This window comes from Triturus cristatus, chromosome 8 (genome assembly GCF_964204655.1).
Source record: "Triturus cristatus chromosome 8, aTriCri1.1, whole genome shotgun sequence".
In the NCBI taxonomy this organism is placed as follows: Eukaryota; Metazoa; Chordata; class Amphibia; order Caudata; family Salamandridae; genus Triturus; species Triturus cristatus.
In genome coordinates, this window is record NC_140591.1 from 168,940,212 (window position 1) to 168,967,868 (window position 27,657).

The 27,657-nt window shown below is 47.3% G+C and overlaps 1 protein-coding gene across 1 annotated transcript in view; it reads right to left on the reverse strand.

Moving 5' to 3' along the window:
- Nucleotides 1-27,657, reverse strand: part of GET1 (guided entry of tail-anchored proteins factor 1) — a 362,252-nt gene that overhangs the window by 240,473 nt on the left and 94,122 nt on the right. Inside the window, exon 3 of the mRNA XM_085621247.1 lies at nt 4,443-4,510. Within this exon, the coding sequence (XP_085477373.1) occupies nt 4,443-4,510 (68 nt within the window). The remainder of the gene's footprint in view (nt 1-4,442; nt 4,511-27,657) is intronic.

A 27,657-nucleotide genomic window follows, 5' to 3' on the forward strand; every position in this document is an offset into this window, starting at 1 on the left:
TCTAACGGTGATGAGCACCTTTGCACATCCAGCTCAACTGACCTAATCACTCTGCACCCGAGCCACCCGACCACCGACAAACCGGTTGTGCCCCTTTACTCCAAGGCACCTTGCGACCCAAGCCCCTGTCTGGGAACTCTCAGACTTGTCCCCAAGTCTCCCTGTGCAGCCTGTTTTCAGGTGGCCCCCTTGTCTGTAGCGTGCCCAGCTACAACCTCACCAGCAGCCTGCTCCCGGAAAAAACTGGTAGTTCCCAAAGAACTGTTGGTAGAACTTTGGACCTTGGCCCACTACAACTGGAAACCCAGAAGGTGAACCCCTGAAACAGACTGTGGTTACCGTTATGCATGTATGACTTTTCCTTCCATAGGATTGCATTGTGCGAAAAGCGCACAGGTTTGAAGATTTACTTACCTGTAACATTTGATAAGCAAAAAGTACTTACTTTTTGAGTGAAGTTCTCGGTTTTACAAAATATATAAAAAGAAGAGTTATTTTTCTAAATTTGGTCTCTGATTTATTCTTTGAGAGTGTGTCTCATTTATTGCCTCTGTGAGTACAACAAATGCTTAGCACTACCTTCTGATAAGCCTAACTGCTCGCCCTCACTACCACAAAAGAAGAGCGTTCGTATGATCTACTTTAGCCTCTGTAAATAAACTGGGGACCGACTGGGCCCTCTACACAGTGTACTTCTTTTTAGTGCACTATATAGATAGCCAGCTTCCTAAGGTGTTTAAATATGCCACTTTATTTTCCTGTACCAAATGTTTACTAATTACCTAATAGACAGCAGAATGTATTTCCAAACGGTTTGTGTCCTTTATCTTTCGGTAAATATGTGGGCGATCTAAACAGCTTGAGAGTCTTTAACTCAGATGCCAATTGGGATGTAATCTGAACTACAACCTTTTTTAATCCTTGCAATTTGGTCACTGTATATGTCTAAATTTGGACATAGTGGTTGGCCGTTGTGCCCGGACGAGTACAGACGGCATTGACTTTGGCGCACCGCACCCTCTGTGCACCAGCGGGACACCCACTGCGTGGACATGCTGGCCCTTTCATTGAATAGCTTTTCTGCTGGCCAACCAGGGGTTGTGCAGAGCCTAGAGCACTAAACTCCACTTTTAAAATGGCACAACACCCGGAAATTTGCATTTCCCTAAGGTGAGTATAGTTAAAAAAAGCAGGGGCCAAATGCAAAAGGTGCAACATTTTTATAGTCAACCTTGCCCCAGAGCCTACTCTTTCCCAACCCCTCAATCGTTCTCCACAGTGAAAATATAGTTCTACTTTTCAATCCTGAACAGTCCAGTACGAGTTCACAATAAAAAGAAAAGGTCCCTCATGCTGTAAAAAGTTTTAAAACAGATTCTAATTCATCAACGTAATATTTTTTAAAAGTGGAAATGTGATCGGAGGGTAAATGCTCATGCTTAGGTGCTCAGTGTATCATACTATTCTGGCCCAGTCCAGGGCTATTAAGAAGACTTGGATCTGGTCTGTTCTGACTTCCCTAAGAACTTGAAGCAGGAGAGACAGTAGTAGGAATGCACACAGGAGACCAGGGTCAGCTCGCTGTCGGAAAGAGTCTCTCAGTGACTATCATTGAGGAAACTCAAGTGTGCAGTACTTTGGCATTGCACGTTCCCGCTGATGGCGAACCGATCTAATCACAACATGCCCCTTGTGACGTAGAGGTGAAGATGCCACTCATAGTCCACCAGCCAATGTCTGGCTGCTCAGCCTAGACGCTCTGGCATTCAGAGAGCCGGTAAAAGAAAGATAATCTGAAGATCGAGCTACAGCCATACTCAAAGAAACAACAACAGTAAGTAAGATGTATAGGAAAAAAGCATGCCCACTTCTCATAGAAACTAAAACACAACTCTAAGCCCAAATACTCAGTTACGTGATAATATGTATTCACTAAAACTATTGCCTTCCTTAATTCATCATTTTATTCACTCCAAGTTCATTACAGAATACTTATATTATTTCTTAGAAAACTGAAAACAATTATTCACAAATCGTACAATCATGTAATTGAGTGTTTGGGCTTAAAGTTGTGCTGCAGCCACTTTCAGAGACATGAGGCCTACTGGCATAGGATCCAGGACCCCACTCAGCCCTGCTCATCATCATTGTACCTGTTGTCCATGAGGACCTGCACCAGTACCCTGTTGATGGATGACTGGAAGGCTTCCATGGCCAGACGGATCACCTGAAACTCCAAAAGATTGATAGGATCGGACTCTTCATCAAAGACTAGAGGCCTCTGATTTTCACCTCCTCCAGGTGACCTCTCCAATCCAGTAGCGATGCATTTGTATCCTAATCATGAAAATTGATAAAGTCTGTGAGGGGAAGAAAGAGAGGCCTGCCGCAGGTCATGATGGCACTTGTCAGCCACCACAGAAGAACCTGACCCAACATCTCTGGGATGTGGATTTAGTCAGAGGTAGCCCTGATGCTGGGCCCAATGAAACCTGAGCTTTCCCTTCAGGGCCCACCTATGGCGTCTTGCATTCGGATGGTGAAGGATGCTCGAGGCTAATAGTTCAAGAAATCTCAGAGCTGTCCTCACCAATTGGGATTTTACCCTCAATGTCCCAGATTGGCTGCATTGAATGCCACTGTGGAAAGAATGCCCTGTATAATAAACCCACTCAAAAAAGCCTCTATAACATGGGGCTCCTGCCTGATTCAGCCGCCTTCCCCTTAAATGTCTTTAGCGACATGATGGCCACTAAAGGGACTGCCCAAGGGCAAACAGAAATATCTTTACCAAAAGTAGTGAAGTCATTGAGATTATGAAAACCTAAAGAAGGAACCTCTTCAGAGTCTTGATAGGAGCAAGTGAGTCTGTTTTGCTATTAACCTTATGGATTTGAAAGCCATTGACCTTGGCCTGAGTAATACTTGTGGAAAGCTCACGATAGGACTGCCCCACAATTACCAAAAATGAAGTAAACAGTGAAATATACAGACACCCTTTTAGTGATAAAATAATGTCTGTCAAAGCCAAAACGGCATCAGGATTATTGGAGTCAACCATCTCTAGGGAAAAGACCATTGGAAGAAGAATGTTAGAAGTGTCGGAGGCATAATAGAGCAAGTCAGAGGAGAGTGAGACGTAGTCAGCAAAGCCTGGAGGAAAACTGCCACCTCAGCTGGGTCAGCACCAGGGGCCAGGAAAGCAAGGAGCACAGCGCGCTATGCCGGCTGTGGAGCTGGAACAGAGTAGGGTACAGGCACCTGACTCCAGTTCTTCAAAGTAAGACATTGTTCAGAAGATGAAGTAGAGGTCGAAGTTGGGGAAGGATTTGCCAACCAGAAGCCCTGTCCACCATCTGGATCAATGTGGAGATGAACCCAAGTCCACTACAGAGTAAGTCCTAAACTTTGATCGAGAAGACTTCCTCAGGAGAGGCTGTATCATCGAAATCTGAAGAACCATAAACACTCCAGAAGAGCAACAAGTTCCCACCTGGCCCTCATCAGACAATAAAGCAAAGCCATTGTGGCAGCAACAGTGCGAACTAGAGTTCAAACCCCACGGACAGATGTCAAACTGACATCTTTGTTGGCATCATCCCAAAGCACTGAAAAACAGTAGGGTATTTGAAGCATTTTGAAATCAAGAGCAACTCTGGAACTACACTGAAGAGCCCGGAAAAACAAAACTGACTGGGTGGCACCATATACTACTCTGTGAAAACACATTTGAGGAGATGGCAGACTTGAGTGAGAGTCATGGCACATACTGTCAATACAGGACAGCCACCTCAACTTTTGCAGACCCAATCTGCACCTGAAGGGGCTTCAGGAGGTGTGTAAACTGCAGGTAGAAGTATCCTCCAAAAGCAGCACATAAGCAATCCAAAGCACCTACCTAAAAATCAAGACTTTAAAAGTGATATTGACTTTCAATTTTCACTTATATGCTACACCTTTCATGTTCCTTAACGGAAACCTTTGTAAAAAAAAAATCACATCATAATCGCTTCACGACAAATTGTATGTAGTCAAATATCTCACACTTACAAAATGGCCTTAGGGCATCAATCAGAGTTTGGCAGAAACTCTGAACACAGAGTAGAACTCACCCGCTGAATTTCTTTCACAATACAATCCCTATGGCGGAGGATAGTCAGCCTTTGTGAATTAAGGGAAAGTGACTATGGTGATTTTGTAGATGAGGACGAGTAAGTACCATATCTTGGTTAATTTACTGCCCACTTAGGTTTTCCATAACTATTAGCAACACTTTTGGTAACCCTTAATCCCCTTCAACATTTGTTTTTTCCCCCCCAGCGAAAATATATATAAGTTTATTTCTATAGCACTTGTAAAATTGGATTCAATAACTAATAGGGATCTCCGAATTGAGAAAGACGAATAGTCTAGTATTTTTTTATAAGGCAGCATTCACCTACCTGAAAAATGTAGAACACTATACTTATCACCCACTTTACTTTGGCTATTTGAGCCGTTCGGGATTTCACTATCAAAAGAAGAAAACAGAACATGTTGGTTACTGATAAGTTTTTCAAATCCACTGTAATAATAAACCGCACCTCAATATTTACATATATGTATATGAACAGATTTCAATTAGGATACCAGTTGAATAAACACACTGACAGAAGTTGGAACATCTCCCAATAAATATAACAATTACTCCTTAGTATTGCTAATATATAACCTTCGTTAATATATTCAGACAACCCCAACTTTCCTCTTTGCAAGAGAATAAGAAGTCTGTGCTGTAAGGCCCAAAACCCCCAAAGTAAAAAAAATTAAAAGAGCAACGCTTAGCCAGTATGATATCAGGGACTAATGAATTTGTGGGGAGAAGTAAAAGTGAGAACGGGAAGGTGTATAAGGTGAGGAAGGGATGGAAGGTAGACAAGAGAAAGAAGGTAAGAAAGAAGGAAGGCTTGAAAAGAATGAAAGTAAAGAAGGACATTTAAATCCTTGGAGTTTGTATTCTTTTTAAGTTATATGCGGTCGTAATGGAACAAAACAACAACAGAAAAAGTATATTTGAAATACTTAACTTTGAAAAACTTTATTTTGTAAACATGTTAAGCCCTTTATTTACCAAAATTCATGATGTACAAATTACTTACCTACAGTAACGCCCTTTCTGGTGGATGCTCTATTTAACCGCAGATTCCTCACATTGTGAATGTTCCCAAGGCATCAGAATAGATCTGGAAATATTCCAGCAGTTTGGTCGTGGGCGTCACACAGATCCGCAGCAACTTCGTTCTGCTCCGGAAAGGAAGTATGAAGCCACATATAAGCGCCACACAAGCACGCTGACGTCAGTTAATTTCTAAGCTGTCCCTGCCACCAGATGCAGAGCCCAACAACAGATTGGTTCTGGTTCTAACCGGTGTGCAGATCTCTAGACTTGGGCCCTTTTTAGATGGAAGAGAGTCCTATTTACAGAATGTAAAGGCAGGAGGGTCGGTGAGAAATCTGCGATTAGATATAGTATCCCCAAGAAAGAGCATTACGGAAGGTAAGTAACTTGTTCTTCTGATGGATACTTCTACCTGCAGATTCCTCACCTTTTGAATAGATACCAAAGCACCTCTCAGGTGGCGAGTCTGTGAACTGGTTCAAACAAAAACGTCCTGCAGGACCAAGCATGCAAATTGTCCCTCTCATTGGATCTGGCTGGCCCGAAAGAAATGCTTGTGAATATGTGGCGTTACACCCACATAGCAGCCAGGCAAATTTCCAGAAGAGGAACCCCATGTGCCAGCTGTAGCTCTGATGGAATGAGCCAGCATGCCATCCGGGGCTGCTTCTTAGCCAGTGCATAGCAGATTTTGATGCAGAGAATGATCCAGCGAAAAATTGACCTTTTCTGCACTGCTCTGCCCTTCTTTACTCTAGCAAATCCAACAAAGAGCTGATCGGCCACAATATGTTCCTTAGTACGAACAATGTAGAAGCGAATACCTCTTTTGGGATCCAGTCGATGTAATCTCTCCTCCCTCTTAGAGGGAAGAGGTGGAGCGAAGAATGCTGGGAAGGTGATATTTTGCCCGACATGAAAATTAGTTACCACGTTCATGTCCTCAACATCGGCTTGTCTGGAAAGAATATTGTATATGGATGGTTGATGGAGAGGGCTTGTAGTTTGCTCAAATGCCTCGTCGATGTTCTGGTGATGAGGATAACTCTCTTTAGAGTAAGAAGTTTCCCCATGGACAGCGGTGCAGTGGTTCAAAGGGAGGTCACATTAGGGATGCGAGAACCAGATTCAGGTCCCACTGGGGATGCAGTCCTTTCAAAAAACGTTTCACAACAGGGGATTTGAATAAAGAGGGCTGATCCAGGAACTGCAAAAAAGCAGAAAGAGACGACAAATAACCTTTGACTGTGCCCAAAGCAAGTTCTTGGTGGGGTAGAAGCAACACAAAGAGAAACTTCAGATAGTTTGGTATGAAGTGGCTCAATCTGCCAAGAAACGCACCAAATCACAAACTTTTCCCAATGGCAGGAGCATACTGATTTTGTGGAGGGATGTTGGATTGCTAGAATGACATCAACTACTTTGGGAGGAAGGTCGAATTAAATCAACTGCCATCGTTCAGTTTCCAACCATGGAGATGAAGATAGCGTAGGCCCAGGTGCAGCACCTTGCTCTGCTGCTGTGACGGAAAATCCACCTGAAGCGGCAGCCTGATCAGAGGACAGATGATCATGCCCAAGAGTTCTGGGCGCCACACTCTCCTTGCCCAATCCAGGGTTGTTAGTCTGACTTGGGCCCAGTCATTCTTTATCTTCTACAGAACTCAGGGCGCGAGAGGTAGCACCAGGAAGGCATACAGGACTACCAAGCACCCCTCCGGGCATAATGCTTCTCCGAGAGAGAGCCATATTGGAAACTCCAATACGCAAAAGTACTGACATTGCGTCTTCTCAGAGGTTGTGGACAGATCGAGCCAAGGATATCAACATATGCGGAAAAGACCGTGTGCCACCTCTGGGCGTACTAGCCGTTCGTTGGCACAAAAATTGGCGGCCCCACGCAGTCAGACCCACATTACTGAACTGCTGGATGGGGAGGGTGAGATGCGCTACGGCACCACGGACATTAGCAAAGTAGTGTTAGACTACTATTCTGACCTATACAGGGACAGGGAACAAACGGGGGAGGACGAAATTCACACCTATTTGGACGATGTGGCATTGGGTTGGCTTCCCCCCAGCTACCGGGAATACCTCACGCAGCCGTTTGACGTGGATGATGTTAAGCAGGCTATAATGTCTCTCCCGACCTGCAAGGCAGCTAGTCTAGACGGACTGCCTAGTGAATTTTATAAGGCGTATGCCGATACCTTAGCTCCGCGCCTATTAGAGGTATTAGCCGAAGCGTATGACTCGGGGGACCTGCCTCCCTCCCTTAAGGAGGCTCTGCTTGTTATGCTTCTGAAGCCAGATAAGGAAGCTAATGTCTGTGACTCTTACCGACCCCTCTCCATTATAAACATTGATGCCAAAATACTGGCTAAAATGATTGCAACCAGGCTTCAGCCACTGGTCCCCAAGCTGGTCCTGCCTGACCAGTCGGGGTTCGTTCCCTCTCGTTCCACAATGCATAATCTCCGCACGATTTTTTCAACTCTACATTACTTTGAACAGGATTTTCAAGCAGTAGCCGTACTTTTAGACGCGGCTAAGGCTTTTGACTCCCTCAAGTGGGAGTTTATGTTCACTGTTTTTAAGCATATGGGCCTACCGCCGTTCTTTTCAGAATCTCCTATACACAGCACCGGTGGCGCGGATTCGCGTAAATGGCTGGATCTCCGATCCCCTCTTTATCAAGTATGGCACAAGACAGGGCTGCCCCTTGTCGCCTATGTTATTTGCGTTGGCACTGGAACCTTTGGCGTGCAAGCTGAGGCAGCTGCATGGCCGGGCAGCGCTGCGGTTCCGACAGAGACCTTTAGTGGTATCATTATACGCTGATGATATGCTGCTCTATGTCCGAGAGCCAGCCACCTACTTACCTGCACTTCTTCGGGAGTATGTCAAATTTGAGAGGTTTTCGGGATTGGGCATAAACTGGACTAAATCTACTGTATTCCCGTTAACGGCAGGTACCATGGAATTCGACTTAGACTATCCCCTGAAATGGTCCGTAGACCCAGTAAAATATTTGGGTATCTGGCTGCATAGGGATCCAGAGGTAGTGATAACGGTTAATTATGGCCCTGCTATTGATAAGATCACAGACCAGGCTACCCGTTGGGCCAAACTCCCACTTTCCTTAGCGGACCAAATAGTGATCATTAAAATGTTTTTCTTGCCAAAGCTCCTTTATTTATTTGTCAATATCCCTATTCGACTGAATAAAGGTCTGTTCGCTACACTGCAGTCGGCTCTCTTAACATTTGTCTGGGGGGTGGTAAGCCCCGCTGCAGTTGGAATGTACTGACTCAGCCATTTGACCGTGGAGGCTTTGAAGCCCCAGAATTGCAATTATATTATTTGTGTGCACAGGCGCAGTTCGAGCACTTCTGGTTTTTCCATCAGAAGTTCCAACCGCATATTGCGATCGAGGCAGACTCTGTGTTACCGATGCCTCTAATAGCGGCGACACTGATGGGTGGTGGCGGTGGCCCACGCTCTGAAATTACCCCGGTTCACTGCAGTGCCTGGGCATGGAGGGCGCTTGCGACTAGGGCACAGTCAGACTATTTGTACGCACCAAATCTACTGCTTGCTGCACATCCTGGCATATCAGCCGCTAGGGAGCATGCAGCTTTGAGGACACTAAGTAAAGTGGGAATTACTAAATTTGGCGACTTATATAAACAGGGTCGAGTCCGAAACTTTGCGGATCTGCAGGCGAGTCAGGAAACTGGAATGATGTTGGGCTTTACATATGTGAGGGTGTGTCAGGCAATTAGGGACGTTTACCCGAGATTCCCTGATGAATCACGAACATTGCTAGCCTTGCGGGCGGTATTAGGAGGGGAACGCCGGAGCGGTCTCATTACTAGATCATACACTGCATCTCTCCGCGAACAAGAGATAAGTGAATCTCCCTCTTATACAAGGTGGAATGACCTCCTGTCTTCTCCACTGCCGTTGGAGGCTTGGAGATCTTGCTGTGGTTTAACGGGGCCCCTGACGGCGAATTGCAATCTCCGCATCATCCATTTTAAATACCTACACCAACTTTATTACACACCAGCTCAATTATGCAGATTTGGCTTACGTGAAAGTGCATGCTGTGTACGCTGTAGTCAGGCTGATGCAGATTTTATCCATCTAGCATGGTATTGCCCTGGAATTTCAAACTTCTGGACGCGTGTCACGCAGGTGTTGACTGATGTCATTGCAGAGCCTGTTGGGTGTGTACCTGAGGTGTGTCTTCTGGGGTGGGTGCAGAGACTTAAGCCCTGTAACAGGAGGCTAGTGGCTAAAGCAACTTTATTTGCTAAGAGAGCAGTGGCAAGATGCTGGGAGGCAACGGCTGTACCAACAGTTAAGAAGTGGCTTCAGGATTTAATATATTGTCGGGATCAATTGGGCGTATACGCTGATGAGCTGCCAGCAGCATCTCGACCAAAGGACATCTGGGCCCCCCTCACTGGATATCTCCTTGCCAACCCAGACCTGTCATAATTCACTCCATATTGGAGCCACTAGCGAAATACATAGACACCTTTTTAATTCCCTTGGTAATAGAAACTCGGTCCTACGTAACAGACACAATGGATTTTTGGAAGGTTTACCTAACAATATGGAAAATCAATTTTTGGTATCCTTCGATATCGAATCATTGTATACAAATATACCTCAAGATGAGGCGTTGGCGGTAATGAGGTGCATTGGACCAACGAGATCGTCACCACCAAGTCCCTACAGACTTTATAATATCACTAGCGACCCTGTGTCTCAAGAACAACTTTTTTAACTAAGAGGCTTTGTATCTACAAGTATAAGGAGTAGCAATGGGGTGTAGTTTCTCACCAGAGATAGCAAATCTGGTCATGGCAGAATTCGAAAAGAAATGGATATATAACGACACCAACCCCTTTAAGATGCAGGAGGGATTTTGATGTCGTTATATAGATGACATATTTATGATTTGGGATGGAGAGGAATCTCAATTAACTGACTTTCATAATTGGCTAAACTCAAGAACTACAGAGTTTAATTTCACCATATCTAGGGACCGTGAAAAGATACATTTCCTTGATGTATTCATTCAACACGAAAATGGCCATTTAGGAGTTAGTCTGTACACCAAGCCTACAGATCGGAATACTCTTTTACACTTTGCCAGTAGTCACCCACGTACGCTAAGTGAAAATCTGCCATATGGACAATTCCTTCGCGTTAGGAGGAATTGTACCAATATGGAAGATTACTTTGCCAATGCTGAAAAACGTAAGAATAAATTGACATCACGTGGCTACCCCAAGAAATTGGTGAAATCAGCACTTAAAAGAGCACGGTATACACCCAGAGAAGTATTACTTGTCCCTAAACAACATAAGAATACTCCTTTGACCTGCGTACTCACATATGATCCGAAAGCAAATAGAGTCAAGAAAATTATTCAAAATAATTGAAAATTAATTGAAACTCTAGGAATTCCGAGACCACTCTTAGCCTTTAAAAAAGGAAAAAATATTCGGCAACAACTGGTGGGAGCAGCTAGACACACGGAATCCCCCAAAAGAGACCTGAGGGGCCTACTTAGTCTACCACCTGTAGTTGGCCACTTCTGATGTCAAAATTGTATAACATGTAGGCTAACAGAAGACTCTAAGCAACTAGATATTAATGGCCAGACACACATTCAAAACGTTTTTTCGAACTTCAACTCTAAGAACACTGTATTGTGTAAAATGCCCATGCATTTTACAACATAAATCAAGGATAAAGTGTAAAATACAGGGGGCTCCCTTAGTACACCATTTTCAAACCCAAAATCATTCTGAAAATGACATAAAATGGTCGGTATTATGTGTGGTTGGAAATGTTGAACGAGAGGAACTTCAAACTAAACTAAACAGATTGGAGGCCAGATTAATCGAAAAGTACCATACAGCCACAAATGGCCTCAACGATAAAGATGAAATTTGGGCACTATTACAATAAGACAAGAGACAATTACAGTAGGTGGGATTCAAGAGATATGTAAATACAATACCCTAACCTCTTACAGTCCCGAACTGGATATTCATGTATGTATTGTTGTAAACTATTAACAGTTAGGCAATAAATATGAGAAGATTGTAAGGAGTGGGGGCACAATTGTGGGTTATAAGGTGTCACCTAATTTGGACTTGGCTTGTATTTTATTTATTTATTTTATAGTTTATGATTTTTTTTAAATAATAGGTCTTTATTTAGTGTTTTTGAGTATTTAGTTTCCATTTGAAAAATGTTCTCGTAACCAGCCGGTGTATTACATAGAAACCAGTAGTCTGTTTTCATTTCCTTCAAAAAAGCTAGTCACCTTGTTAGTGTCGAGGGTTCTTCTTTATAAACATCGCTTCCGCGTCACGTGATCAAACGTGTGTATAGGACACGGACTGGCGTCGGATCAAGACACAGCTTAATTGCCGAAAATACTGAAGGCAGGAATCGCTGTGGAACACACTTTAAATAAGGGCGTTATGCACCATAGAAGAGATACTTATATTTGGTTTCTTTGTTGTTGCTTTGGTCTCGATGTAGAAAAGATTACGCTCCATAGAAGCTCAAAGTTTCAAGACGCCGCGGTGATTTAAATGTCCCGCCGATGACTGATAAGTGAGATGGTTTTCCATTTCATAAATACTAGGTAAATGGATGTGGCATTATAGCAGACGTAACCACATCAGACATTGGTTTTTCCTGGGTGCAATAGAGTTGATTATAGTGTTATTTTGTTTTCAGCGCCTTCATGTAAGGAAATGGTATATATAGTTTTGTTGTTTCCCGTGCCGGGTTGTCACACTTTAGATTTGTATCACATTAAGGAGAATGGTGTTGAGAGAGACTTTTCTGGTTACACTTCACTTTCTCTATATGAATAGCACGAGTGAAAAGTTATGCTCAACTGCCCTGGTCCTGATGAGGCCCGATACCATTGGGGCTGAAACGCGTCGATCTGTAAATTAAAGACACCCGTATGAATTTAAAGCATTGTTAAATAAGTGGAAAGTACTGTAAAAAGGTTGAGGTTGGAGTAATATACCTCTCAGTACTCCTTAGAAGGGTGATCCTCTCATAAAATGAATGCTTGCTCTTAAAAAAAAAATTGGGATAATCCTTATTGACTAATAGGGCAATGGGGAAGAGAAGATACATGTTTAAGTGTAAATATTGTATATATTTTATGTTACGCAAGTGTTTGTATGTAAGAATAGATGAATGCACATGCACACACATATTGAAAGTTGCAAAATAAATACAAAAAAAGTTTGCTTTAAAAAAATTAGCTCCTAAAACTTTTTGTTTGAATTGCTTTTTGACTGATTTGAATAAGATATAGATTTTTTCGAAAGAATAAAACTCATAGGAAGGGATCATTGAAATATCTCTTCATCTTACGGTAGATTTTGGATATTTGTCCCCAGGCATTACTTGTATATAATTCTAGCATAGACTGTAAAGCAGTCCCTTTCCCAAGCGGTGGCTAGCCTGTGGGGGTAGCAGTTGTTTGAGAAAGAGTACGTAGCACTGCAAGTCCAACACTGGATTGTTGACGTGCTAATACATCCACAAAGTAATGCTTTGTGAAAGTGTGTTGTGTGAACCATGTTGCTGCTTTTTAAATGTCAGCGATGAGTATGTTCCCTAGGAATGCCCTAGAGGTCCCTATTTTGCGAGTTGAGTGAGCCCTAGGGGGAACAGGTAAATGTCTTTTAGCTTTAGCATAACACATTTGAATGCATTTGACTATCCATCTAGAAATCCAAAGTTTTGAGATTGGGTTTCCAGTATGGTGTGGTGAAAAACTAATGAATAATTGTTTTCTAAATGTTTTGATTCTGTCGATATAGTTCATTAAAACTCTTTTTACATCTTGAGATTGAAGAGCTCTTTCTGCCACTGTTCCAGGTTGCGGAAAGAAGATGGGTAATTCAATTGATATGGAAAGCTGAGATTACTTTGGGGAGGAATCCTGGGTTTGTTCTGAGCACTACTTTGCTTCTGTGGAGTTGGAAGAATAGTTATTCTAAGGTGCCTGAAGCTCACCGACACGTCTGAGTGAAGCGGTATCTATTAAAAAAGCTACCTTCCAAGATACGTATTGGAGTGGGCGGGAATGTAGTGGCTCAAATGGTGGCACCATGAGCCTTGTTAGCACAATGTTAAGTGCATCTATGGGTGCATCTTGGGTTAAGCCACAGCCACAGCCATCTTGGGTTAAGCCACAGCCAATGCGTTTCGTCCTGTAACGCAGGACTTCTTTTTTTTTTTTTGAAAAACCTTTATTCTTGAAAACATGGACACAGCTATTTAGCCGACATCCCGGAGGTTCGGCAGCTTTGAGAAAGCAAACAAGGAAACGTCCACAGTGCATAGAGGAGAAGCAAAAAAGGTTCTATTTTAAATATACACAAACTCACACAAAACCCCAGCAAGGCGAATGACACTGAATACCACTGGTGATTGCCCCTCACGGGAGAGCAGACCCCCGTCGTCTAACAGTCACAACTCTGTGTTAAGAGGGGAAAAGCAGAGGCCCAAAAAGTCAAGTATCAATCAGATACATATACAAATGCTGGAAAGAATGTTAAGGAGAGAGCTGTTCATCGGGGGGATCCAAATCAGGGGCAAGACATATGCCACCCCTATACTGGTTCCACCTCCCCCAAATGGCATGCCACTTCCGGGGGCGCCCTCTAGCACAATATACCGTCTTTTCCCTCAGCATACTCCAGTCCATGTTTTCTTTCCACGCAGTCAATGTGGGGGGACCCGCTGAGCCCCACAGGCGCGCGATGTCTCGCTTAGCCACCATATTACCCAGGGTCACCCACTGGGTCTGTCCCACATCGTGATCGGTAGGCCCCCAAACATTCAGGAGACAGCACCGTGCCTCCGGCTGCATAACAATGCCTGTCACCTCCCCCATCACCGTATGGACTCTCCTCCAGAATTCCCCGATAACGCCACATTCCCAAATGATATGCATAAAGGTACCCACCATACCGCATCCCCTCCTACATAAACCCTCCTCCGAGAATCCCATACGAACCAGTCTAGGCCCCGTGACATAGGTTCTGTGGAGTATTTTGAGCTGCACCAGCCTCAGTCGTGATGGGATCGCGACCTCCTTAGGAGAGGAGACCGCAGACTGCCAATCCTCATCATCCAGTTCGAGCCCGTCCCTAGTCCACTGGTCCCTCAGCCCCAACAGCAGGTCCGCCCGAACGTTTATCAATTTCTTATATATAAGAGAAATCGTACTCTCCGGCATATGGCCGTCGAGGATCCGATCCTCTAATGGAGAGGACTCAGGCACCTTCTCTCCGTCTACGAGAACTGATCGCAGGGCATGACGCACTTGAACATAGCGGAAGAACTCGGATTTCCCCAACTCATACTCCTGCTGCAGCTCTTCAAAGGACTTCACCCTCCCCTTCATCAGCAAATCTCCAACCCTGGAGACTCCAATCAAGTCCCATTTATCAAAACCTTTCATATGCCAGAGCCTCCCCAATTTGTCAGATTCAAACAACGGGGTAGCTAGGGTGAGCCTATCCTTCCAGCCCAACGAGTCAGTCGCCAACCTCCACACACGCACCGCCACCCCTGTAGGCCCCGTGAGGGACGAGTCCAGTGCCCGAGAGTACAGAGCTCTATGATAATTACCGCCGCGCAGCAACCACCGGTCCATGGCATAACCGGGGCTTAGAGCCGGACCATAGAGACCATGATTAATCGCGCTCAACTGGGTGGCCCAATAATAGCGTCGAATGTCCGGAAGCGCAATACCCCCGTCGTACCACGGAAGCGTCAACTTAGCAATCGCTATGCGCGGCCTACCATCCCACAACAATGATCGTTGGAGGCTTTCAACCTCCCGAAAGTAACTGGCCGGTACCCAATCAAGGCTATTCTGCAAAGCATAGAGGAACCGGGGGAGAGACATCATTTTAAACAAAGCGGCACGCCCAACGAGGGAGAGCGGCAGCTTCCGCCAGCCCACAACATCCCGCCGCAAGCGCGCCAGTGGGGAGAGCAGGTTTCTCTCATACCGCAGAGTGGAGTCAGTGGAGATAAAGATCCCCAGGTACACAAAGCCCTGCTGGGCAATCTGGATCGAACACGTTCGCGGGACAGGCGGAACCTCGCCGCTCAGAACATACAAATACGATTTACTCCAATTGATGACGAGACCCGAGTTCCTGCCAAAGGACGTCAGAACGTCACAAACCACTATAAGCGAGTTCTTGGGCGAGGCGAGATATAACAGGATGTCATCGGCATAGAGCGATATACGGTCCTCGTGCTCGGGCGACCACCAAAGTCCACGTATATCCGGATGCCAGCGTATCCACGCCGCCAGCGGCTCGAGGGCAAGGGCGAACAACAAAGGCGACAAGGGGCATCCCTGCCGAGTTCCCCTCCCAAGCTGGAACGGAGTCGACGCCCGCCCGTTTACCACAACACTCGCAAGGGGACCCTCATACAGCAACCTCACCCAGCTCAAAAAACCAGGGCCAAAACCAAACTTGGCAAGCACTGCCCACAGATATGCCCATTCCACCGTATCAAAAGCCATCGTGGCATCGAGAGATGCCACAATAGCTGGTTCTCGAATCGTGCCCGCCCTGGCAATCACTCCATGGAGGCGCCGAAGGTTCAACGCAGTGTTACGGTGCGGGATAAAGCCGGATTGATCCGGATGGATCAAGTCTCCGAGCACCCTGACCAAGCGGCCTGCCAGAATTTTAGCCAGAATTTTCGGCTCAGCATTAAGGAGTGATATTGGCCGATAGGAGGAACACTTATCTCGGGGTTTACCCTCCTTGTGTATCACAACAATCGTCGCCAGTCTCTGGTCCAACGGAAGGGACCCTCCCCCCGCGCCTCCACAAACATGGCGCGCAGGTGAGGGGCAACCCTATCCGGGAACAGCTTATACAAGTCAATCGGCAAACCATTAGGGCCTGAGGCCTTACCCGAGTTCAGCGCACGGATGGCACCCGCCACCTCATCGACCGTTATGTCTCCATCGAGGTCGTCCCTATCTACGTCAGACAGGCAGGGCAGAGCAATGTCCCGCAGGAGGTCAATCGAATCCTCAGTCGGCCTATCCGAAACTGAGGCATAAACCATACTGAAATAATCCGAAAAACACTGTACTATCCCCTCAGGGTCAACAACTACCTCTCCCCCCTCTCTCGTCAGTTCCGGCACTACTCTATTAACCTGTTCTTTTTTATCCAGCCAAGCTAGGAGCTTCCCGGCCTTATCCCCAACATCATACAAGCGGCCCTGCTGTTCCCTACTGAGGGTCTTGGCGGCATTAGTCACCAGGTCCTTATATTCGGCTTGCTTCAGGCTCAGCTCATGCAGGGAGGCCTCTGTAACCCCCTCCTCCAGGGCCACCTCTAAAGCCGCGATCTCCTCCTCAACCTGCATAACCTCGCCATCTCTCCGCCGCTTGGCCGCCACTACCAGGGAGAGGGCCTCTCCCCTCAGCACAGTCTTAAATGCTTCCCACAACGACACGGGCGAGTCAACAGACCCCTGGTTGTCCTTAAAAAAGTGATCAACTGTCTTCAACAGCGCACTGCGCATCTTGGGGTCCCGAAAGTACCAGGGGTTAATAGGAGCAACCCTGCCCCCTCCCTCGCGCCCGACATCCAGCCGGACCCACACTGGCGAATGATCCGATATGCCCCGCGCCATATGCCTGGCCTCAGATACCAATGAGGCATGCGCAGCCAGGGTCAGCAGGTAATCTATCCTAGAGAGGCTACCATGCGCCCCGGAGTGGAAGGTGTATTGGCTCTGTGTGGGGTGCTGGAGCCTCCAGCAATCTACCAGGCCGAGTGTGTCTAGGAAGTCTGGAAGCCACTTCTGAGCCCCCCCGGTATCCCTGGGCGGGTACCTATCCAGCAGCCCAGAGCCGACAGCATTGAAATCGCCCCCCACCACTAACATACCCTCCGGGAGGTCCAACAAGGCCCTACCCAGATCTGTGAACGTGGAGGCCTGCAGGGCAGGAGGGACATAGACCGAAACCAAAACCAAAGTTCTTCCTTCCCACCTCCCCGCCACCGCAACAAACCTCCCCCTATCATCAACAATGGTGGAGTTCACCTCAAACGGTAGTGAAGCTCTAACTAGGATACCCACACCCCTGGATCCAGAGGAGAATCCCGAGTGAGCTATGAATTTGTAACCTTTCCTATTAAGAGCATGGCAAGTATTACCTATAAGGTGTGTCTCCTGCAGTAGGACGACATCCGGCAAAGACCGTTTCAAGAACTGCAGGACTATCCCCCGCTTAATGCGATCCCCCAAACCATTAAAATTCCAGCTAAGAACGTTTAAACCCCTACCCCCCATCCCCACACCACAAGAGACCCACCCCCCCACCCGAAGAGCCACCATGGAAAAATCCTGACAATGAGTACTGCGCCTTGAAAAAACAAACCCCCCAACAACAAACCCAAAATCCCAACTATCCCCCCCACCCTGCACCCCTGCTGCAGCTTACAAAGCCCCCCCAACTTGCAGTGTGCCTGTCGCCCTACCAATACCCAAATCTACAAAAAGTACCCTGAGGGAGGAAAGAGCTCCCATCGTCCTCCCGCAACCCTCCGTATTGTATTGCAATCAGTTCAAGTCATCATCCGGAACCAAATCAAGTCAGTCCGGCTCCAAAGGCATCAACCCTGCCCATCCCGGCCACTGTCCCCGTCTGTGGCGGCATCTTCACCAGTCCGTCGTCGGGGCAAAGCGTCCAGCCATTCACCGGCCATTACAGGCGATTCAAAGAAGAAAGTTCGGTCTTCATACACCACCCGCAATCTGGCAGGGAAAAGCATGGCATACTTCAGGTCCCTCTCCCGAAGCCGTCTCTTCACCCCCAGGAAGCTCAGCCTTTGCTTTTGCACCAGCTGGGTGAAGTCAGGATAGAAACTCACCGACGCGTTCTGAAAAGGGACCGGGCCCGTCACCCGAGATGCTTGCAGGATAGCGTCCCGATCTCGGAAGTGAAAGAGCCTGGCGACAATCGGTCTCGGTGGCGCTCCCACCCTGGGCCTCCCGCCTGGCACTCTGTGGGCTCGCTCAACTGCGAAGAACTTCCCAAGGCCCCCAGGCTTCAGATGATTAAGCACCAAGTCCTCCACGAGAAGGTCCACAGAAACCTCGTCCGAGGACTCCGGGACCCCGATAATGCGCACGTTGTTGCGCCTGGCCCGGCTCTCGAAGTCCTCGAGCCGACGGGCGGTGAGGTCACTCTCGGCCCGCAGCTTACGAACCTCAGTCTGAAGTTCCGAGACATCGTCAGCGAGGCCCGTGGTCTTAAGATCAAGGGTTTTTACCCGTTCATTAGTTTTGCCCAAGTCCGCGCGGATCAGGTTAACGTCCACCAAGATGGTATCCACTTTATGCGCCAGGGCATCAAACTGTCTCCCAATCGAGGCCTGCATCCCTTCGAGCGCGCCCATGACGTCCTGCAACGAGAGCTCCGAGGCCGGGGGTGAGGCAGTCTTCTGTCCATCCAGCGACTGGCTCGATCCACCGGGCGACCCCTTCTGCTGGGCATACCGGTCCATGTTATTAGCTTGAGTATAAGCTCCCCGCCTGGTAGCCTTGGGTTTCAGACGATCCACCTCTGCTTTACCCGACATGTCTGGCTCCAAGCAGTCCGGTGCCAAAAGACGGCCCTCTCTCAGGTAGAGGGAGCAGGAGAGGTCGGATCTGCAATAGCCCGCCTGGGTAGGGCGCAGATCGTCCAGAGGATAATAAAGCAGCCAAAAGCACTCCCAGGCCAAGGCAGACAAAGGGCGAGAAAGTGAAAGTGAAAGGACGGGATCTTCCGTCCGACAGTTCACACCTCGCCTGGCCGCTGTTGTTCAATTAGAGGTCGGGCATCCTGCCAACGCCAGCCCCTGGCATCCCTCGGAGACAGGCCTCAATCTTCCGCCGTGCACAACTCCGGTTCCCGGTGGCCGATCCGAACTCGGGCGACATCAATCGCCTCCAGAACGAGTCATCTGCAAGATGCCGTGCATATAATACAGGATTGAAGACAGGATAGTCGACGGAGGGCGCGTGGGTCCCGGGAGCTCAAAGCTCACGCGGCCATCTTGGTCCGGCGCTAGGCTCCTCAACGCAGGACTTCTTAAGGGCATTCACGATTTGTAGTGGCGAGAGAAGCTGGGTAATAACCATATAGAATTGCCTTCACACAAGTTTGATAGTGATCTTATCTGTGGGTATGTACATCCAACCAAATTCAATTGAAAACGATGCTGGTAACATCCATGAAAACACGTGGTATGATAATCACGAATTTTAGAACCATGTGCTGATGGATTAAGAACAGCACATATCAGACCTTATAGTGAAAGTGTAGCCCGACGTTATCCAAGTCAGCGCAGTTCCCGCCGACTACAAATTGTGAATGCCCTGAAGAAGTCCTGCGTTACAGAACGAAACGCGCTGGCTGTGGCTTTTAAAAGAACAAGCTAATAAAGAAGAAGCTTTTTTCAACCAACTTGAGGATGATGTGATTATAACTACATGTAATGATGTGTTCTCTTTGAGTGGTGCAGTCCTGATCTAGCTTGCTTGAAAAATGTAATTGCAAAGGATCACACAAGTTGGTCAAATGGGAAAGCCAGGTTTGAATCGAGGTCTTCTGATTTAACATTGTGCAATTCAGCCACTAGATATACATGATTTGCTTCCCCTACACCCACATTACACACATTCCTCACTCTGACCTACTCCTTGCTGGCCTCTGAGCGGCCCGTAGACACTAAACAGACCATATTTTGTGGCCCCTGGAGAAATGTTTACGAGTACCCATGCCCTAGACAATGTAGTAGGGTGACTGTCTTTTGTGTATGTTGGTTGCAGACTTAGAAGCCAATGGCTTTTATAAGTCAATCGTCCAATTAAGGAAAGACGTGAATGTTTTCTGTGCGTAGAAATGCTGCTACTACCGCTAGGCATTTTTGTGAATACCTGTTTTGCAGTGGTGACTCCGAAGGGAAGCCCTTTGAATTGATAGTGTTGTCCCTGAAAGGCAAACTGTAGGTATTTGTGATGAGCGGGATGGATGGGTATGTGAAAGTAGGCGTCTTCCAGACGCCTTTTTGTAAACCAGTATTACTTCCTGAAGAGTAACCATGTGGAAGTGTTCCGACAGAATGTAGTGTTTTAAGGACCTGAGGTGAGCCGTCTTTTTGGGAATAAGAAAGTATAGTGAATATACTGCTGTTCCCTGATGTTGAAATGGGATTGGCTCTATCGCTTCTTTGAGTAAGAGAGCTGTTATCGCCTGTTTGAGCAGAACTTGGTGTTGTATGGGAAGTTTGTGCTTGCGGGGTGGAATATTTAGAGGAGTTGTGATAAGTTCCAGACAGTAACCATGTTGGATAATGTCCAACACACATTAATCTGTTACAATGGTTTGCCATTCTGGGAGGAATTGTTGCAGACGTCCCCCGACGGTTTAGGTGGTTGGGGGAATGTTGAGGGAGTCATTGTTTGGAGGTAGTGTTTTCGGTACGGGTAGAGTTTGCCCGTCCGCGGCCTTTGATATTATTCCTCCTATAATTACCTCTGTAGAGGCCTCTAGAGGTTGATGTTTGACCATGGTTTTTTTATGAGGACCCTGAGGTGTCTGTTGATACAGATTTGGCACCCTGTTTGCAGTTGGGGCGACAAAAGGACCCACGAAAGGAGGGAGTTTGCAGGGCACCCATAGATTTTGCAACATAGGTGTCCTTTTTCATTTTTTTCCAGGGCTGCATCTACTTGTGGGCCACAGAGAGGCTTTTTGTCAAATAGGAAATTAAGGACTGCTTTCTGGACCTCAGTTTTAAACCCAGAGACAAGGAGTCAAGCATTTTTGTGCAGGAGAATGGTTGTATTTATGCCACTTGCTGCAGTGTCAGCGGACTCTAAAGCACATTTGATAACATTAATTGTAATTAGTTTACCCTCATTAACTAATTCATACCCCCGCTTTTCATACTCCTCTGGGAGAGTGTACCATGTCCAGGCTTGGCTGTTGGCAATCCACCAATAATGATCAGACTTGGCTGCAACCCATTTTCCAGATGCGTCAATTAGCTTTAATTCTTTGTCTGGGGGAGGTGCATCTCCTGTTGTCTGAGAATTAGCTATTTTCCTTGCATTGGCCACCACGGATGAGTCGGGGGTTAACCAGCCTCTACTGGATATTGGGTCAGCTGGTGATGCCTTGTATTGTTTGTCGACCCGTGGTGTTATAATCCGTGCTCTCACTGGATCTTTGAAAACGTCATCAGCGTGACGTAGAACTCCCTTAAGCATTGCAAAATAATGTGAGCCTCATTGTGCAGTAGTGAGTGTCTCAAAGGATCCTTGTGTAAGAGCACCTGGTCATATGCTGCAGCTCTAGCTATTAAATCATGTAAGTTGAAGCATTGGCTGGTAGGGATGGACGTGCAGGGTAGAGGTCTGGGTCTGTATCCCCCTACAGGTCTATGTCATAGGCATCCCACGGGTCCGTAGGATGTGTGTCCTCTCCTATGTCCTCAGTGTTGTCCCTGAAGGATGAATGTGTGTGAGGTCTAATGCTGCCCTCCTCAGATTGTGGTGGTGAAGTAGGTGGAGGAGTGGAGGTATGAGATGGTGATGGTGGAGTGGGAGAGTTAGGGATAGGCACATGTAAAGGGCTTGCGGCCATGTCCTTTTTGCTCTTTTTACGAGGCTAAGAGGATTAATAACTTCAACGAAAGACAGTTGCCTTTTAGATGGAGGGTTTGCCGGTTATAGAACAATTATCTTTGTCCTGGGCTGAATTTGTAATGTCTTTTGCCTCAGATCGAGCCTCTGTTGCATTGTCTTATGGATTGGCTAGAGTGTTTTTTTCGGTCCGAAGGTATAACATTTCGGTGCCGGTGCCGGTTTTGCTTTTGGTGTCTGGGTGTTAGGAGCCAAAGACCTGTGGGGTTTCGGTTTCAGTACCGAGGATATATTTCGATGCGTCGGTTCCAAGGCAAATTGTGAGGTGGAGGCCCCTGCTTTATGTCAATGCTCTGGTGCGAAGCCCGAAGTTGGGGCATCCGCATCGATGGATCGGTGTGCACAATGGCTTTTCTGCAGTGGCGGACTGTGAGCAGTTTTATTGGTCGGAGCCGATTTCTTGGGCTTCGGACGGGGGCATGTATACGCACGGTCCTGAGATCTTCGGAAGCCTCCATGTAAACTGGATCTTGTTTGGTGTCCGACTCGGAACTGGAGTCTTGTATTGACACCGACGGGCCGAAGATCTATAGATGCCGCGCACATCGGTCCTAAAAGGTCTTTTTAGTCCGAAACAACCTGCAGGCCTCAGAGGTATCTTCTCGATGATCAGTTGAGAGGCATAAGTTACATATAGAGTTTTGGTCGTTGTGGCGTTATTCAGAGTGGCAGTTCAGATTAAAGCAAAACGCAGTGCTTTCCATGAGCAGCTAATTTTCGGTTAGAGCCAAATCTTGTGAAAAGGCCCCGCTGGGCGTGGCCCGAAGGCCGCTGAGGCGAATCGAGAGATTAGACGTGGATGATTGTTTCCGTGCTCCAGATGGAAGAAGAACTAAGCAATCAAGATAATACCATGGAGTTAGAGGATCTACCTGTGAACCAAAGGGAAACCGAAACAATATAAAACCAGTCTTTAGAGACTACATCCAAACCCATTGGCAGAAAAAAAACAATCTAACAATGGAGTCGATGTTCATGCGCAATATTACCAAGAGTCGTCACACAGCCTTGTGACCCGAAAAACGTCTTTGAACAAAAACAACTTGCAATCATCAAAATCCGACCCTAGATGGCAGAATTATGCTAAGCATGTGTATCTATAGCCACACATGCCTCGAACCGGTGTTTTTCCATATGTAGGCACAATTTGCACTTTCACTGTGAACACTGTACTAGTGAAAGGCAAACCAGCCATTTGAAACTGTTGGTTCACTATCACAGACCAGAACTCAGTTCAAAAGAGGGGCAGGGATCTCCTCCCAGGCAGATGCAGTCTGTCACCTTCCTGTAGGTGGATGCCTGGGGGTGATGAGACTCCTGAATCACTTTCACAAGGAGCACCCTTGGGGCGCACTTACATGCGCCACCTCATATGTGGCATGTGCTTCCCTGCAGCTCTTCTGCCATGCCCCAATGCTAATGAAGGAACACCTCCTTGGGATCAGGCCGGTGCACGTTTTGTGCAGGAGTGATCCATAATACAACAAGCATTTGGCAATGCCAATAGGTTCCACTTATACAAAATCAATTGACTTTGTCAATGTTTTTTTAAATGTTGCACAGTGGTGCGGAACTGCTATGCTACATAGCTTAAAGTAAAAAATAAAATAAAAAAGTGGTGGCGTGACCTGGCGGTCCATCATGGCGGACGTGCCTTAGGCGAGCTCTCCTAGTCCACAAGTTATCCTTCTATTTATTCTATCCCATCAGTTTTCTATCTACTCTCCTGACCTGCATAGGGATTGCACTAGCACCAAGCACCAAGTACCAGCGAATGCAGCCAGAAACTGCTGACCGTAGACAGACGCGACGACTAAGTTGCTGCATCGGCCGCACAGACGGTCAGAGGCCCGTGCTGCACCTGGTCGGCCCAGTCGGACTCACAGACCCACCTCGGGGAAGAGGAGCATCTGCTCAGGCGGGTGGCCAACCGCCCGTGGCCGCCGATAGCAGTACTGGAGGTGGTGCCGGGACGCGTTGGTTGCTGGGGTGTGCAAGAAGAAACCGGGCCTACACTGAGGACGGTGGCACGCTGATTGAGGGCAGTAAAGAGAAGACGGCACATCCTAACACCGTGCCTGCCGCTGAGACCTGCCGTCGGTGAAAGCACAGCAGAGGGCCCACGAACCTGCTCTCGGCGGGTAGCAGCTAAGACCGAGGAGTGGCCGAATTGAGGTGAGGGGAGGGCCCTGGGTCCGATTAGGTCCATAAAAAGAGATCGGGCCGACACACGGGTAGACAGAGCCAGCATTCCTACACTTACAGGCCCAGTGTGGGTTGTGATCAGTGCACCCACTTGGGGGGCTTTGGAAGGAGGGGTCCATTTGTGGAGGCAGCTGGGCCAGGCCCCAGTGCGGCTTGCAAGTGGATCTCTCCCCCTCCCCCCCAGCCTCAGAAGATAGAGCAGACCCCCCCAGGGGGTCCGGGAGGGACACTTCTGTGGACACTGGCCCGCCGGCTCGATAGTGGTGCACACCAGAGGTGGCCGAGAGGTTCTCTTGTCCTGAGGGACCTGGGTGTTTGAGGAGCATTACCACCGTGTCCTGAGGGACCCTGTACAAGCAACAAATATGACACGCGATAAGACACAGGGCACCAAACAGAGCACGTTGGATCTGTATACGGAGCCAAGGCAGCAGACCCGGAGGGGCAGACCCCATCATTCCAGACAACGCTGCATTAATGGCCACCATCACCCAATCGAGAGATACCCTGGAAGCAAAGATTGGGGCAGTAGGATTGAATGTCATGTTAACCTCCCAAGATATTTGCAAAGCGGTTGACAGAATAACAGAACCCGAAACAAGAATATCGACTGTTGAAGATACGGTCACATCCCTACAAAAAACAATATCATCACTAGAATCCCTCACGACGGGCCTCGCGACCAGGGTGGAAGACGCAGAGGGAAGGGCCCGTAAGAATAAACTCCGACTGGTGGGCTTTCCAGAGGGCTGTGAGGTGAAAAATATGGAACAATTCCTCACCAGGTGGTTAACAGACTGGCTCCCGCCTATCTCTACGTCCAAATACTTTAGCATAGAACGTGCTCATTGGCTTTACTCCTGAAACCACCTCCACATGCCCTTTAATTGCCCGAATACTAAATTATCGTGACAGGGATGTCATTCTGCGACAGGCCAGATTGAAAGACACTCTCCTCTATGCCTCACAGTGGATACTATTTCTGGACTATACTAAACTGGTGCAACAACATCGTCAATCTTTCATGGCGGCCAAAGCCCACCTGCGTAAGCTGAAGATCCCTTATTCCTTACTATTTCTGGCCCAATTACGAGTCTCTTACCAATCGCGGTCGCTCTTCTTTGACACACCGGAGGTTTTTGCTTGGACCCACGAAACCGTAACTGTAAAACCACATACGCCTCTGCGACATGATTCAGACTCATCATCAGGAGATGGATCGCGTGAGCTTAACAAAGTTGAAGGAAAGCACAACCACAGATCGCGGTTGCGGCATAGGTCTAAGACCTGCCGCAAATCTCACCCGAGGACAGATGAAACCCGAGGTGAATCGCCAGCTTCACAGTGCAATGGCTTAGGGTCACGCAGGATATCCAGCACAAGCAGATGGCAACGAAATATGTGGGATACACCCATCAAGAGAGCATCCGCCCCGATAAGGAACAAACAAATATTTGGGACAGATAATGGGGAGCCATTGGCGGGGGTGTGTTTCTGGCCCCCGTTGGGACAGGCGCTACACCTCCGCCGCGATAGATGCTTCAAATGTTTTGAGGTATTGGGGGGGAGGGATTGTTCAAGTTGTTGTTTGTGCTATGTAACTCTACCCCATTTATGATGCCTTTACAAAAGATGTTACCCACAGGTCCAAATTTAGAATCCAGGCCCACCAGATCCCATGTTAACAGACATGATGGCTGGGCCCAGGGGAGGACTACGGATAGTGAGTTTGAACGTGCGGAGCAGCCTAGATAAAATTTAAAAAAAGGCACCATACTCCACCAAGCTAAATGATACAAGGCGGACCTCCTACTGTTGGGCACTAAAATATCATGCCTCTCCCGTTTTGGTTTTGTACATGTCTTTCACTCTGGTTTCACCAGAGGTTCCCGGGCGTGGCGATTCTGATACACCGTAGGATTACTTTTGTGCACACTAAGTCCTGGAGCGATCCCCAAGGCAGATACATTATTATTTCAGAGATTATTCAGGGGGAGCAGATTGTCCTAGGTATTGTCTACGGCCCCCAAACCCCTTGGCCAGGTCTTTTGTAAAGCGCCTGATAACAATTTGAGTATAGACTCCTGGAGGGCTTACTGTTATCGGGGGCGACTGGAACAACATCATACACCCAACACAGAACTGGTGCCGGGCAAATGGAAGGTCGGGGATAGTGCATGAGTCACGCTTACGAACCATGATGGACGGGATGGGTTGGGTGGACACATAGAGAGGACTACATCCGACAGATCACGGATATACATACTACTCCAGCGTTCACGACTTATTCTCCAGATTGAATTACATATTCCTTTGAGTCAATTACTTTTAAAGAATAGCGACCACTGAAATATTGCCCTGGGGCCTGTCGAACCACTCCCCAGCGCTACTTGAATTCCAAATGGCTAATGACCGCCCTGCCTTTCGATGGTGCCTCTCGACTTGGCACTTACAAGACCAACATTACAAATCACATATGCTCCAAGCAGTAGTCGACTACTTCACACACAATGTTGGGTCAGTAGTGACATTATAGGAAGCCATGAAACCAGCCCGAAGAGGGGTAGATATCTCCTACTGTACCGCTCAGCGTAAGAAACACTGCGAAACATTGATCAAAACAGAGGCTCAACTTATAGGACTGGAGCGATAAAGTTGAGGGGAAGACAGGAAGCAGTTGCGCCAGCATTTGCTTCTTACACAAGAACAATATGCTGGAGTGCTACTAGACGAGGCTAAGCAGGCTAGGCTGGCCTCCCGTAGTAGAATATGCCAATGGGGGGATAAATTGAGTACATTGACACATCGATTATGCCAACAGGCGCTAAACCCACACAACATATCGGATATTCACGATACCGATGGCAAAGTGCTAATTGAGCCATTTAAAATTGCCTCCAGTTTTGCAGAATAATTAGCGGAATTAAATGCCCCTAGCGAAACTCTACCCGAATCCACTATACAATGCTTCCTAGATGATTTGTCTCCGAAAGCGTTCTCCGACTCTGCGCGTGCAAAAGTAGACTCCCCCCTGACCATTGAGGAACTGGGCACCGCACTGGTAGACCTTCGCTTGGGCAAAGAACTGGGCCTAAATGGGTTCTGTGTGAGTTCTTTATAACCTATTAGCCTCAGCTGGGTGCACACTATTTTGCTGAAATTATAGTGTTTCCTAAGCCGGGCCGACCTTTTGATCAACACGCATCCTACCGACCCATTTCGTTATTAAACGTTGAAGCCAAACTGCTAGTAAAAGCTCTTGCAAATTGCATTTTGCCATACAGGACAGATCTGGTGCACCCAGATCAGGCAGGTTTCCTACCGCACTGGGCCATACGCCATAACATACGCATGTGAAACCTTAAAATCTGAATCTCTCGTTTTCTAATTTAGCTGTGCTTCATTCATGCTCACCTTTGACCTGTTTTCAGCCTGACTCTATCCTTGACACCACACGTGCATAAACATTAGGTCACGAAT